The 15,563-nt window shown below is 40.2% G+C and overlaps 3 protein-coding genes across 3 annotated transcripts; all 3 read right to left on the bottom strand.

Annotated features, from left to right (window-relative positions):
• Positions 1-971: 971 nt before the first annotated feature.
• On the bottom strand, positions 972-4,400 carry LOC310926224 (receptor expression-enhancing protein 6-like; the record flags this gene model as incomplete). Its single annotated transcript, XM_083888322.1, has 6 exons — positions 972-986; positions 1,117-1,262; positions 1,341-1,509; positions 1,614-1,752; positions 3,087-3,180; positions 4,268-4,400. 6 exons carry the CDS (start codon positions 4,398-4,400, stop codon positions 972-974), a joined length of 696 nt encoding a protein of 231 aa, XP_083744448.1.
• A 762-nt stretch (positions 4,401-5,162) lies between these two features.
• On the bottom strand, positions 5,163-8,509 carry ndufa11 (NADH:ubiquinone oxidoreductase subunit A11). Its single transcript, XM_083887447.1, has 4 exons — positions 8,394-8,509; positions 7,346-7,438; positions 6,676-6,798; positions 5,163-5,331 (listed from the first exon to the last, which is right to left on the bottom strand). The coding sequence occupies exons 1-4, from the start codon at positions 8,470-8,472 to the stop codon at positions 5,234-5,236; spliced, it is 393 nt and encodes a 130-aa protein (XP_083743573.1). The 5' UTR covers positions 8,473-8,509; the 3' UTR covers positions 5,163-5,233.
• A 1,229-nt stretch (positions 8,510-9,738) lies between these two features.
• On the bottom strand, positions 9,739-11,255 carry mrpl55 (mitochondrial ribosomal protein L55). The gene is made up of 3 exons (XM_083887452.1): positions 11,151-11,255; positions 10,115-10,307; positions 9,739-9,991 (listed from the first exon to the last, which is right to left on the bottom strand). The coding sequence occupies exons 1-3, from the start codon at positions 11,195-11,197 to the stop codon at positions 9,842-9,844; spliced, it is 390 nt and encodes a 129-aa protein (XP_083743578.1). The 5' UTR covers positions 11,198-11,255; the 3' UTR covers positions 9,739-9,841.
• Between the last annotated feature and the right edge of the window lie 4,308 nt (positions 11,256-15,563).

The following is a 15,563-nucleotide window of genomic DNA, read 5'->3' as shown; positions in this document are numbered from 1 at the left end:
TCTTAGCTAATTGTCCTCGTAGCTAATTGTCCTCGTAGCTAATAGCTAATTGTCCTCTTAGCTAATTGTCCTCGTAGCTAATTGTCCTTGTAGCTAATTGTCCTCGTACTTAATTGTCCTCGTAGCTAATTGTCCTCGTACTTAATTGTCCTCGTAGCTAATTGTCCTTGAAGCTAATTGTCCTCGTAGCTAATTGTCCTCATAGCTAATTGTTCTTGAAGCTAGTTGTCCTCGTAGCTAATTGTCCTCTTAGCTAATTGTCCTCGTAGTTAATTGTCCTTGTAGCTAATTGTCCTCATAGTTAATTGTCCTCGTAGCTAATTATCCTTGTAGCTAATTGTCCTCATAGCTAATTGTTCTTGAAGCTAGTTGTCCTCGTAGCTAATTGTCCTCTTAGCTAATTGTCCTCGTAGCTAATTGTCCTCGTACTTAATTGTCCTCGTAGCTAATTGTCCTCGTAGCTAATTGTCCTTGAAGCTAATTGTCCTCGTAGCTAATTGTCCTCGTACTTAATTGTCCTTGTAGCTTATTGTCCTCGTAGCTAATTGTCCTCGTAGTTAATTGTCCTCGTACTTAATTGTCCTCGTAGCTAATTGTCCTTGTAGCTAATTGTCCTCGTAGCTAATTGTCCTCGTAGCTAATTGTCCTTGTAGCTAATTGTCCTCGTAGCTAATTGTCCTCGTACTTAATTGTCCTCGTACTTAATTGTCCTTGTAGCTAATTGTCCTTGTAGCTAATTGTCCTCGTAGCTAATTGTCCTCGTAGCTAATTGTCCTCATAGCTAATTGTCCTCCTAGCTAATTGTCCTCATAGCTAATTGTCCTCGTACTTAATTGTCCTTGTAGCTAATTGTCCTCGTAGTTAATTGTCCTCGTAGCTAATTGTCCTCTTAGCTAATTGTCCTCGTAGCTAATTGTCCTCGTAGCACAGTCTAACACCAAACCAGGACACTAACAGAAACGTACCTGTGTTTAACCCAGGAAAGGCTGGAACGCGTCAGAACACAGCGAGGTTAGTGACATGAACAGTGATGTTAAAACAGACAAAGGGACCAACAGCGCCACCTGGGGAACGACACGCATCGGTTCTAAGCCTTGAAGCAAACAACGTACGCACCTGTCGATCCTCGCTTGATTGTGTCGGAGCTTTTTTATCCGCTGGCGTTTGCGTGGACGTGCTCGGTAAACTCCTCACGTCAGACTGAGCGAGCGGCGGCGCCGCCGGCGTCACCAGAGATTTGTTCTTCACCAGCGTGCACAGAACTGGAAGTGAAGGTCAAGCAGTTTTTCACTGTAACGTTGGGGTTTAAACCACTACTACGACACCTCAGAGGTCCGTACCTTCTCTGGTCAGGTTCTCGGCGGCGCTCATGGCCTTCCCGCTCAGGTCGCTCACCATGTTGTCCACCGTGGCCTCGTGGCGCAGGAAGATGGGCCGTACCACTTTGTCGTAGATGATCTGCGAGCCGTTCCACGACATCGGCGCCATGCACCACAACAGGAAGAGACACTGGGAGACACCGCAGAGGACGGACGCATGAGACGGACGCATGAGACAACTAAGGTCTTTGATTTATGCAGACATTTTAACAGTAATGGAAAGGGTGAGCTCACCTTAAAGGCGTAGTAAAATGGAAACCAGTAGAGGAAGATATCGGAGAAGAACTCGCCCAGGCTGAAGACGCCGTACACCACCCAGTAGGTCAGCCATTTTGTGTCGTCTTCTTTGCACGGGCTTTCGATGGCTTTGACTCTGTCCGAGGATAAACCAACGATTTTTAAGTGTGACAAGGATAATGACGATCGTGAACTCAACATCAACGAGACATTTTTTGGATTTTGAACAGATCAGTGCAACTGAAACAACCGAAGATTTGATTTCAGTGAACTGAGGGTTAGGGTTAGGGTTAGGGTGACATCACCTCCACCAAGTTAGGGTTAGGGTTAGGGTTGCGGTTAGAGTGACATCACCTCCACCAAGTTCACAGCGTTTCCAGTTGAGTAGTCGGGCTAGCCATTGTTAGCAATAGTGGTAAATATCAACATTTATGAACGCTAACAGCGTAGCGTCTTATCGACGTATAAGAATTAGACAGTGCTATGTGTACGATTGATTCACTGTGAAACTGTGCTGTTTACGATAAAAGTAGCAGTGTTTTAACTCAGGTTCCATGAGGTTACGTCAAGTTTCCAAGTTGGAAATACAAATTCATGGCCGTTCCTTAGACAAAAACCTCAGAAATTCCAAGTTCCGACTACAAATGGAATGCAGCATGTCACTAGCACTGGTCCAACAAAGAGTTTGTTTAATCCTGGGTTTGAACCGGGTCAATCCCAAGTCAAATAACACTGGACTTGGGGCAGTTGGGGTTCAGGTTGGGGTTAGAGTGACATCAACTCCACTAAGTTCACAGTGTTCCAGTTGAGTAGTTAGCTAGCCATTGTTAGCAATACCGGTAAATAACGACTGATTCACTGTGAAACTGTGCCGTTTACGGTAAAAGTAGCAGTGTTTTAACTCAGGTTTCATGAGGTTGCAACAAGTTTCCAAACTGGAAATCCAAGTAATTGGGCGTCCTTTACACAGGAACCTCAGAAATTCCGAGTTCCGACTACAAATGGAACGCAGCATGTCACTGACACTGGTCCAACAAAGAGTTGGTTTATTTAATCCTGGGTTTAAACCGGGTCACTCCCGAGTCAAATAACACTGGATTGGGGCACTTGGTGAGCAGTTAGCTAGCCATTGTTAGCAATACCGGTAAACAACAGCACTTTCCATGGTAATTTATGCAACACAAACAGCGTAGCATCATGTTTACGTATAACAATTAAACAGTTCTACGTGTACGACTGATTTACCGTGAAACTGTGTTCTTTACAGTTTCCAACTTGGAAATACTAATTCACGGACGTTCCTTTCAAAGAAATTCCGAGTTCCGACTACAAATGGAACGCAGCATGTCACTGACACTGGTCAAACAAAGTGGTTAGTTTAATCCTGGGTTTTAACCGGGTCACTCCCAAGTTAAATAACTCAAACTAAACAAAGGAAGCGCAACGACAACAAGAAGAAGAAGAACTCACGAATAATAAGCCGGATACACGAAACCAATCAGGTTGCAGAGGAGGGAGGCGCCATATCCGTACACCAGGTAGAGTCCGGTCAGTGAGACGGCACCTGGAGGAGGACAGTGAGGACATGAGGAAGAGCTTCAAGGACGACACAGGAAGTGACCGACGTTCACCTGACAGCTGAACAGGAAGTCCAAGTCCTACCTCTGATCAGCTTATGTTGCTGTTCACACATGGAGGCCGCGCTGCTCTGCTCTGCTGTCACAGACGCTGAGGATAATCCGCTTTAACTTTACTGCACACACTGAGGGACGCCGTGCACCAGGCACTACACTGACATCATGTCCTGCCTCTGTGAGTGTGTGTGTGTTACTGATGCACTGTATGAGCATCAGTGTGGCATGAATAGACTGCTGTTCCCTGCCCAGTAACAGCTCCTCTGCTGTAACAGAACCCAAACTCCACACTAATATTATCCATATTTATGGCGCATTTTATCGCATTTTAATTTCACAGATTTGTGCATTAGACGGCCTTTTTCCTGCAGGAAACTAAAGTTTGTTGTAAACTGCGCCAAACCCCCATAGAGAAATGCAACGTTTTTTTTAGCTCACACGGACACAGGAGCTGCTGGTCGTCTGCTGCCTCGTGTGGCGAGTTTGTGTCACTGAGGTACATCTGAACAGGAGGATTTTTAAATGCCGAATAATGCATAATGAGACGTTTGAACTGAGCGATGGAGGCAGCAAAGAATCGAGGCTTCAGAGAGGCTCCTGTGTGCTGGGACGAAGGAGTATTGGGGCCAACCAAAAAATAAAAATAAAAATCTGACAAAAAAAACAAAAAAAACGGCAAAAAAATGAGCCAGATTTTTTTTTTTTTGCCTGACTTTCAAAGAATTTCAAAATAAAAGGGCTGCATGTGGCCCACGCGGCACAGGTTTGACACCCGTCTATGTGTATCGTACATTTTATAACCACCACAGCACATATGGTGACCCAGAAAAGTCCCAGAACATGCAGAGAGAGAGGTCACGTTCATATCTGCATCACTGCTGTGCAGGTGGAGTCTGGATTAAGTAAATCCTCTTCAGTCCTCGGTCACTGTGACAACGAGACGGTCGGAAAACAACCATCACACAGAACAACAACCTGTCGATCCTGGACTCAGCAACAACAACAACAACCACGTACCGACTGCGATGATCTTCTTCCTGATCCCCGTCTTCTCCTCCAGCTTCCCCAGGAAATCCGTCACCACGTTCTTCTCGTTGAGGAACTTCTCGGCTCGGTCTCGGATGGAGGAGAGGACGTTCAGGACTCCCATGGTCCTCTCTGGTCCTACACTGCTGCTGCTGCTGCTGCTGCTCTGAGAGACACAGGCGAGAACACCGGAGAGGAAACACTGAGCGCTGTAATCCTCTGACTGACAGGAGGTGCTTTAGTCAGGAGGAGGAGGAGGAGGAGGAGGAGCTCATAATCAGACTCTCTACAGGAGGAGACAAACTTTAATGACCTGAATCACAATAAAAGTCACGTTTTACTCAATGCAGAAGCTCATTTCCAGGCATATCCCCAAGGACGGATTACCGAACGGCTCATAATCCATAATCCAGCATATGGTAATTGGAATTACAACTTCATTTTATGCATTATTTAAAACATATTAACATTTTATCTTTAAGGATTATCAATGGTTTCATTCAAGACAGTCAAAATCCAGATTAGGCCAGATTCTGTATATAGGATTATCTTTCATGTCTCTGTTCAGGACCTTCTGTGTATAAAAGTGCTTCTTATGACTCATTTTTATTTTTGTGCTTGGATTTTGTGTCATTTATTTAATTTAATTTTATTAAAATTGTGCCAAATGTATGTTTTGTGCAGAGATTACCAACTTTAATCCCACAGACGTTTGTTTTAGAGCAGATTCAAGGTGAAATATTGAGGGTAAAAAGTGAAAATGTTGATGATGGATGGACCACAGACTGACATGGACTGATGTTTCCATCCAGGTTTTTCTGAAACTGGGATTAGAACCATCACATCACTGCTGGTCATTGACTTGACTCCACTTTTTTTTTCCACAATAACTTTATTAAATGAACTCTTTTTACAACATACAGTTAATTTTACAGACGCTCCTCGTAGTTCAGGCGGTCAGTAGATCTTCCACTGCTCCATCCTGGCCACCTTTGAGAAGAAGCCCAGTGTTCCCAGACCCAGACACGCTGCCGTCCCCGTCGAGGCACTGTGGGCTGCAGCAGAGACGAGAGAACACTTAAGTGTGGTTTAAGTGTGTGGTTAAACCCTGGTGCATTTACTCTCTTAGTATGTGTAGTGTGGGTAATAAGTACATCAGCAAAAAACCTGAAGTATCCTTTTAAGAGACTGGAATGGTGAAGGCAGATTAGTGAGGCGGTGAGAGGACAAATATTTGGTTTGTGATGTTTGTTTGCATTTCACAGTGTGCCCACTGGGTGGCACTGTAACAGGGACTGTAAGGTCTCACAAATGTGAGTTTAGCCCCTTTTTCCACCTATGGTCTCAGCTAGCATCGCCTCAGTTTACGTTGTTTTTCCACTACGAAAAAGTGACTTGTAAAGTCTTTTTCAGTGTAACTGAATCATTAGAATCAGTTCATTAAAAATTTGTGCTGGGCACGGTAGCGCGTTAATCAGCGTCAACGCTAACGCGCATCAACATTAACAAGTTAACGCCGTCAACGCTAACGCGCATCAACATTATCAAGTTCACAGCGACAACGCTAACGCGCATCAACATTATACAGTTAACGGCGTCAACGCTAATGCGCGTCAACATTAGCAAGTTAACGCCGTCAACGCTAAGGCGCGTCAACAAGTTAACAGCGTCAACGCTAACACGCGTCAGCAAGTTAATGGCGTCAGCGCTAACGCGCATCAACATTGACAAGTTAACGGCGTCTACGCTAACGCGCGTCAATATTAACAAGTTAACGGCGTCAAGGCTAACTCGCGTCAACATTAGCAAGTTAACGCCGTCAACGCTAACGCGCGTCAACAAGTTAACAGCGTCGACAAGTTAACGGCGTCAACAAGTTGGCAGCGCTAACGCGCGTCAACATTAACAAGTTAACAGCGTCAACGCTAGCGCTCGTCAACAAGTTAACGGCATCAACGAGTTAACGGCATCAACACTAACGCGCATCAACATTAACAAGTTAACGGCGTCAACATATTAACAGCGTCAAATATTGAGATTTTAGACATTCCCATTGTCATTGTTGGAGATTAACCCACGTTTTTTAAGGATTGTCAAGTCTTTTTAACTGATCTACTGTTCGGCTTGATTCTTGCGTCGGACGTCGAGCTAACGCTAACTCTCCCTGTGACGGCAGTCTGGCGACATCGCACATAGTATCGCCTCAGCTTAAAAATGGAGTTCGCTGTTTTTATGGAGTGTTTTTCCCTTCCTATTAGGAACTTGATGGACTTATTTTACGCACATCGAGGGAAATAAATCATTGTTACTTCAAGAACGTGAAGGTCTCAGATTTTGTGTGTACAGTTGAATAGTGACAGGTCAACTCCTCTGTCTCTGGACCAGGACTGATCACTTACTTCTGGCTCCCAGGAAGATTCCGGAGGCGCAGCCGCCGACAAAGTAATTGATCGGTTCATCAGGAGCTCCACGAGCCTGAGCAGTGAGACATGTGGCCATTCCAAAGATGGCTCCCATGGTGGCTGAGAGAACACAGACAGTCAGACAGACATTAGGTGTTGGTGTGGTTACACCAGGGCAAATATCGATATTTTAATGAATATATGGTGCTAAAATGAATGAGGGGGAAACATGTGCGGCGAAAGCTACGTTAAGAGATTCTCCATCCAGGTTCATGACCTTTGACCTTTCTCTAGGTTGTGAATAAACGGAGATGTCCTGCACTTTTAATCGTCATGTACTGCTGTATGACGATATATCGATTATGTATCGCGATGTTATTGGTATCGTGAGGTAAACTGTGATTAAAGAGAGCACTTACTAAAGTTTCTTAAGATATCGAAAGAGATTCAAAATACTAAAATAGAAGCGTTAAGTATTTAAGAAGTAAAAAGTAAATAAAGGCTAAAAAGACCAGGCGATAAAAGAAAGTCTGAATAAAATGGAATAAAAGAGAAGAAAGTAGACGGACACGTAAATAAAATAATATGAAGAACAGCTTTTGCCTTGTGCTCATCTGTTTAGCTTCATATTTGTGTTTTTGAACATTAATAACAACAAAAACCTTACCCATGGTCACCGTGGCTGTGGTCGCTCTCTGGACTGCGACCATTGCAGATTCTGGCTCGGATAACACGATGTGATAGGCTGAACCCACCAGGCCTGAGGACACACACATTATAAATCAAATATATGGAATTGACAAGTTATAAAAAGTCACCTAATAATATGTGTATTTGACCATATCTATAGTCTGTAATGTCATTGTTAACATGTCCTTCATTTCAAGAAGCTTTTATCTAACATTTTTAAATGAGTATTTTAAATGTCATGTTATACAGATCATAAACAGTGGATTATATTTCTATTTTAGCGTGTATTTACAGCAGATTGTCACTCTCACTCTTCGAGAAGTACAACAATTTCTTAAAATTACTCGAATAATCGATGATAAGTCGATGACTAAATTAATCGTCAACTATTTTGACATTTAATTTATCGGTTTAAAGCTTTTTTCATGATTAAAACAAGATTTTTGATCGTTTCAGCTCCTTAAATGTGAATATTTTCTATGTTTCTTTGCAGACAGATTAATAAAGAATATGAAAATAATCGTGAGTTGCAGCTCTAGTCCAGATAAACAACCTAACCCAGCTTAAATTAGCCATTAGCCCAGAATAAACTCAATAAAGAGTCAAATCAGGCTAAAAACAGAGCTCAGGTTGCAAATAAAAGTTTGTCACAAGTTCAAAAAGACTCTTATCTGTCATTTAGGCTGAGTTTTAGAGGCATTTATAGTCAAACTTAGTGTCTGTTTGTCGGAGTTAGCAGCAGCTAAATGGCTATTTGTTAGCTTTGTTGACACATTGGCTGTGGTATAAAATAACACGAACTAAAGAGCAAACAACGGTTTAATAAAAAAAAACATAAGACATGTTTATATCCCAGTATTTGTGTTTTATTTTGAAAGAAGTCTGAGCCAAAGCCTTTCACCGGGGGGGGCTAACGAGTTAGCATTGACAGTAGCTAAACGCGAGCTAGTTTTGAATTAGCGACGCGCAGAGAAAAACACGCTGATTATAATGAGTGATTCTGTGTCGCTGTCGCTCATATTTACCTAAAGCTGTGGCCACTTTGGTGGTAAACCATGTTTTCTCCAGACAGGCCGTGCCCTCTGGTTCATCCGAGTAGCCCATTTTACACTGAGCACGGACCAAGGACGCGATCCAGGAAGTGGAGTCTCGCGAGAAGACGAGAAACTTCGACTGTATTTTGGTGGACGATCGGCGCCCGACGCCACCTAGCGGACTGGAGTGTAAAACGCTCAAGGGTAATTTATTTTATTTTTTAACTTTTAACATTGGAACATTTTAGGTATTTTAGGACAATTAGGTAATACAAAAATATATAAATTATATATATATGGTATAATATAATTGTTTATTTTGTTTAATTACTATCATTATCATTTATAGTAGTAACAACCCTGTATTTTCTATTTAACCATTCAATGTTTACCCAAACCCCCAAAAACAAATATTTCTAAGTTCGCCCAAAGTTTTTTATTTTTTTTTTATTTAATAAATTGAATTATTAATTTATTTAATTTCTAACCTAAAATTTCCAATTTAAAAAACTGTAAGGCATTTGAGCATTTTTGAGATCAACAAAGAATATAAACAACGCTTACAACACATATTTAGTAGGGGATTCACATAGGAATCGCGATTCTTCAAAAATTGATTAAAAAAAATAAAATAATAATAATAATATTTAAGTTTCTATTTTGAAAAACCACACAAAACACCAATTTATTTTTGTAACTTCTGGGAGAAAAAGGCAGCTAGCCTCAGCTTTTATTAAGTTATTTCTTTTGTACAGTAAGTAAGTTTTTATTCGTTTTGGACGAATAAAGTTTAACTTTTGTCTTAAGTTTGCCTTTGTGTGATCACATTATCTTATACAATACATAACAATAATAACATATAGTGTTGATGCCATAATTTGCCATAGCACACTATGCATTGTATACATTTTTGAATCAAGAATCGATTTTGAATCGAATCGTGAGTCACCCAAAAATTCACATCCGTAATATTTGGGTAAGAAAAAAACATGTGATAACATAAAAAATAAACATATAAATAAAGATTTCATTGAATATATATAAAAGTGAGGTCTCTTGGGGATTAAAGATTTGGCTGAACGTTCATCGTTACGTCAAATTTCCTGTTCTCTATTATTGTAATTTATAGTAGTAATAGCGCTGTATTTTCTATTTAACCACTCTATTGAGTGTGAACTACAGTGTGAATATGAGATCACTTTTTACAAAATAAAACTTAAAACTTAATCTCATACATTTTCAGTGGATTTCTTTTGCATACGATGATTGATTTATTGTGAAATAAGTGGTAAAAGTAGCCTTTTAAGAACATTCATGACGCAAAGACTGAGTCTTATATCACTTTATTAACATTCTAACAATTATAAACAATGTCACAATGACCAGCGTGAGGAGTCAGTACCCTGTCACAGAGAGTCCCAGAGTCTGACACTCTTTCCTCATTTCTTCTTCCAGAACTGACTGTACTTATCGGCCTCAAAGTCGTCCTCGTAGACGACGGCCGTCGCCTTCTTCTGCTTCTTGGTCGCTCTCTTTTTGTGTCGCGCCCGTCGCTCGTCCTCGGACAGAGTGGCCAGATCGATCGGCATCTTTTCAAAAACACACACAAACGCAGAAACGGGGGGAAAACTCAGGGCGCGTGAAGCGTGGACGAAAACACACACACACACACACACACGTGTATGACTTTAAACACACAGGCGTTCGCTCACCATGAGGATGTGTCTGGGTTCTTTGTATTTGATGTTGACCGTGGAGCCGTCAGAGCCCACCAGCGTCACCGGGTACAGACGCTCGTATTTCTGACGACCCCAGCGGGCGACGGACGCCCTGTTGGAGTTGAGCTGAGCCGCGTGAGTGTGGAGCGACGACGACGACGACGACGCGGCGGCGCCAACAACACACCTGTAACACACACACACACACACACAGTGACACTTAAAGGTGCATTATGTAATAAATCTAAAGCAACTGGCCGTAAAAATCCTCCTAATATGTCACAGAGACTCAGGAATAATGTTCATATAACAAACTGAACTCACCAACAACAACAGTACAGACAAAATATTTGCATTAAAAAAAAAAATTTGCAGACTGAAAATCATGTTTATGTTTTGAAATCATGTTTTGTCAGTAGAGTCTCAGCTGCCGAGCAACCACGGGTTGCCAGTTATGTCAAAAAACAAAACCTAAAAGACCTCGGTGTTTTGAATTTGACTGTAGTAACCGTTTTTGGCCACATTCTTACATATGGTGCCTTTAAACAGTCTTTCATTAACACTAAATACTATTATATAAACTACATGGTTTCTACTAATCTAGATTTACGTCAGGAGAGAAGTTATGATTACAGAAAATCGTTTATTCCTTTACATGAGAAGCATTTTGGAGGAAATATTAGCTTTAGGGGGCGCTGTAGTGTCAAATGTGGACTGTACCACTTCAAAAACAACGTCCGTTTCCTTCTTGGACGCTAACAACAATTTAACGTAATGATGTACTGTATTTTGGCTAACGTATTGTTTGAGAATAAACGTAATTCAACACAAAACGTTACGTTTCCAACGTAAGAGTGAGTAAATGGACTCGTCCTCTGCAGTTGGTTTGACCCTGTGGGTTTGACAGTGAATGAACACACGAGTCGTCTTCATTTTTAATCCTAACCTGTTTAAGATTAACTCATAGTTAGTGCTGGTTAGTTAGTTAGTTAGCTAATTAGTTAGTTAGTTAGTATAAGACGGTTCTTACCGCGATAACACGCTGTTGTGAAGTGAACAGAGTCTTAAGGCAAACATGTTCGCCGCCGCTTCTCACAACAGGAAGTACTTCTCCGTCCGTAGGCCGGAAGCTAGGGCGTCCCGAGTAAGTGTCCGACTGAAACTAGCGAAGAGCGCACAGACACACACACACACACGTTCCGACGAAAAACGTTCCTGTGGAATAAATCACCACATTTTACTTAAATAAATTCACATATTTCTCGATGTTCAAGACAGAAACGGAGTTAAAATAATATATATATATATATAGATACATACATATATATATCAGATTACTTTTAACTTGTTATCCAGTAATAATACGTTTTTCCCCCCTGAAAAGTTCTATTTATACCTTGGTGTTGAATTCCCTTCAAAATGTTTTATTTATTGTCATTAGGTGAAGTATTTATTTATTTATTTGTATAATGTAAATCTACCACGAACGAAAATGTTTGAAACATGAATATATATGGCATAAAATTATTTAAAAAATCAATGCTGCGGCCTGTATTTTGTCACTCCCAGGCTCAGATATTATTATTAATAATAATAATAATAATAAATAAATAATTTGCATATATTATGGGATGGAGCATAATTAACTTTTTTGTTTAAAAAAAAATAATAATAAAAAAAAAATATATATATATATATATTATAATACTACTACTAATAATAATTATTATTATGACAATAAAATAAAGGCAGTTTTTTAAGCTCCATTTTAATTATTTATACCTATAATTATTATTTCTATGATGTGTTTTCTCTGAGTGTGTGTGTGTGCGCTGTTTTTCTTCGTTCAGCGTCAGTCACGTGACGCCTGGTTACATGAACCGAGTCAACACTGTATCAGTGTGTGTGTGTGTGTGTGTGTGCTGACGCTTTTATTGTGAATAACTGTGAGCGGAAGTGGAGGAGGAAACGCTCGAGGAAACGCAGACTGTGGTGATGAAGAAGAAGATGATGACGATGATGATGATGATGAGAGGAGAAAACAGCTGGATGTCAGACTGATGCTGCGGCTGCAACAAAGACACCGCTGCTCCTGCTCCTCCTCCTCCTCATCCCTCCATCACCTCCTCTCGTGTGTGTGTGCGTGGACCCACGGAGCTCCTCCAGCTGCGGCTCTCCTCTCCTCTCCTCTCCTCTCCTCCTCTCCAGCTCCGACAACAGACGAGGATAATGAGGAGCGTGTGAGGAGCAGCTTCACCTCCTCCTCCTCTTCCTCCTCCTCCATGAAAGCGCAGTAAAAACGTCGCGTGGACTCTGTTCTCCTCCTCCTCCTCCTCAGTGCAGGTACGTGTTTTCCTCCTCCTCCTCCTCTGATCATTATTTTTATTGATCATAAATGATTATTGATCTGTGTTTTTTGCACGCGCATGCACGCACGCGCACACACACAGGCGTCTTTGCTGCATATTCATATTAATAATCAATGGGTAAAATTGATTGGTTAATTGGCTGTTTCTGTGCATGTGTGTGTGTGCAGAGTCCACCTGCAGCAGGGCTGCACCTAACATTTAAAGGGGCCTCGGTGCCCAAACAGCCCCTTTATTATAAGACTATTATAACTTTTTTGTCGTCGTTTTCGTAAATTCAAACGATGAAAAAAGCTGTTTACGTCTCATTTCTATATTTCCCACTATTGCTATGAAGTTATAATGTTTTTATAATAATAACAATATATTAGGTTATATTGATTTAATTTAACATTTAATGACATATAAACATATATAGTGTTTTAAATACCACTGTCCACATGTTATTATCTATTGAATGGGTTATTTGTGTCTGTTTTTGTTATTTATAAATATTTATTGTGGTACTAGATTTAACTAGATTAAATATTTGATAATAGATGAAGTGTTTGTTTAAAGAATTATTCGATTTTTCAGCTTCTTAAATGTGAATATTTTCTGGTTTATGGATCATTTCCGGGTCTATATGTATATATATACATATATATATATATGTATATATATACATATTTATATACATATATACATATATGTATATATATATATATATATATATACACATATATATACATATATACATATATATATATACGTATATATATACATATATACGTATATATATATACGTATATATATATACGTATATATATATATATATACACATTTACACATATATATATATACACACATATATATATACATATATATATATATATATACACACATATATATATATATATACGTGTGTATATATAGACATTTTATGAACCAAATACTTATTTGATTAATTGAGGAAATAAACGACGGATTAAGCGTTGCAGCTTCAGTGTTCAATATCACCCTGAAAATACCTTTAATTTGTAATATTATGATGGATTATCAACATATATTTTTAATTATTATTATAACTTTGAATTGAAACAGACTAGAAGTTCACTGAAACTCCAGGTCATTTTGAGGATCTGTTGTACAAGCTCTTACAGGAAATGACGTGTTTATATGTATATAATAGTCAATTATGGACGACTGAAACTACCACAGTTTAAGAAGAACAAAGAAATTATACAGTCAATATGTTTCAGCTTCATAAATGTGAATATTTTCTGAGGTTTTTTTTTTGCTCCGTTTAACAAAGAAATCATTGAAACGGATTCATTTTGGTTGGTAAACAAAGCATTAATGGATTAATGACGGTTGGTTTGTCGTCACTCGCTCGTGTTAATCCTGACGTTTCTGAAGAGTCAGTGGAGAACGAGCTGCTGAGGAAACACTCGTACAAACGTCCTTCAGTGAACGACTGAGTGAACAAAGACGCAGAGAAAGACCCCAGATTCATGTCAATGTCATGGCATCGTGGACGGTTTCCATGGTGACGGAGATTCTCTCACACACACACACACACACACACACACACACACACACACACACACACACACACACACACACACACACACACACACACACACACACACACACACACACACACACATTCTTGTACTTGCTGCATACTGAGGACCAGCATTTCCACTTTATAAATCACCACAATTACAAATATCTACTTCATGAATGACATCTACAAAGAACTACTGGTTGCAGTACAATAAAATGTCTGCAGGTGGAGCCCCAGAGCAAAAAGGGCTGGAAAACTTTTTTGATTTTTTTTTTTTTTTTTGGGTCCAAATTTTGATAAAAATGTCATAATATACTGTCATCCAATATTTGAAAAAAATCTTTGACAGAAACATTTTGGTCAAAAATTTGGCCCAAAATTTGAAAAAAAAAATTTGACCCCAATTTTTGGTCCAAAATTTGAAAAAAATGTGGTCCAAGATTTGACAAAAAAATTTTTTTACCCAAAATGTTTGGTCCAAAATTTGACAAAAACGTCATACTATACTATGTCATCCAAAATTTGAAAAAAAAATAGAAAAAAAAAATTTGGTCCAAATTTTGACAAAAAAATTTGGTCCAAAATTTTGACAAAAAAAATTGGTACAAAATTCTGACAAAAAAAAAAATTGGTCCAGAATTTGACAAAAAAAAATTGACCCAAAATTTGACAAAAACGTATAGCATGTTATAGCATCCTAAGGAAGTGATTTGAATGAAAACAAAGTGAGGACCGGCCAAAATGTCCTCACTCCGTAAAAATGACCTCACTTTGTTGGTTAAAAACCCTCACTGGTCCTCAGTATGCCGCAAGTACAAGAACACACACACACACACACACACACTGTGATGAATATACAATATTCTCCGTCACCGTGGAAACCGTCCGTGATGATGCCGTGACACGGACGTGAATCTGGGGTTGTGTGTTTGTCGATATCCAGCGACTTCACTCTCCTGAACCAAAGTCCATTGAGAAAACGTGTAGTTTTTTTTTTTTTTATCTCAGGAAACAATGGAGCTGCTGCCTCTTCTGTGTCGTTCCTTCAAAATAAAACAAGACATTTGTATTCAGTGATGGAGGCAACAGAGGATTCTGTTTGTCCTGGGATGTAAAATCAGTGATTTCCTCTATGAGGTTTGATGATGATGATGTTTGTGTGTCCTCCTCTGTCCTCCTCCTCTGTCCTCCTCCATCCTCCTCTGTCTTCTTCTGTCCTCCTCCCTCCTCTTCTGTCCTCTGTCTTCCTCCGTCCTCCTCCCTCCTCCTCCTTTGTCCTCCTCCTCCCTCCTCCTCCTCTGTCCTCCTCCTCTATCCTCCTTTGTCCTCCTCTTCTGTCCTCCTCCTGTCCTCCTCTGTCTTCCGTCCTCCTCCCTCCTCCTCGATCCTCCTTTGTCCTCCTCTTCTGTCCTCTTCTGTCCTCCTCCTGTCCTCCTCTGTCTTCCGTCCTCCTCCCTCCTCCTCTGTCCTCCTCTTCTGTCTTCCTCCGTCCTCCTCTGTCTTCCGTCCTCCTCCGTCCTCCCCTGTC

This window comes from Microchirus variegatus (genome assembly GCF_963457635.1).
Source record: "Microchirus variegatus genome assembly, chromosome: 4".
Taxonomy (NCBI): Eukaryota; Metazoa; Chordata; class Actinopteri; order Pleuronectiformes; family Soleidae; genus Microchirus; species Microchirus variegatus.
The sequence above is the reverse complement of the archived record's forward strand: the minus strand, read 5'-3'. Positions and strand labels throughout refer to the sequence as shown.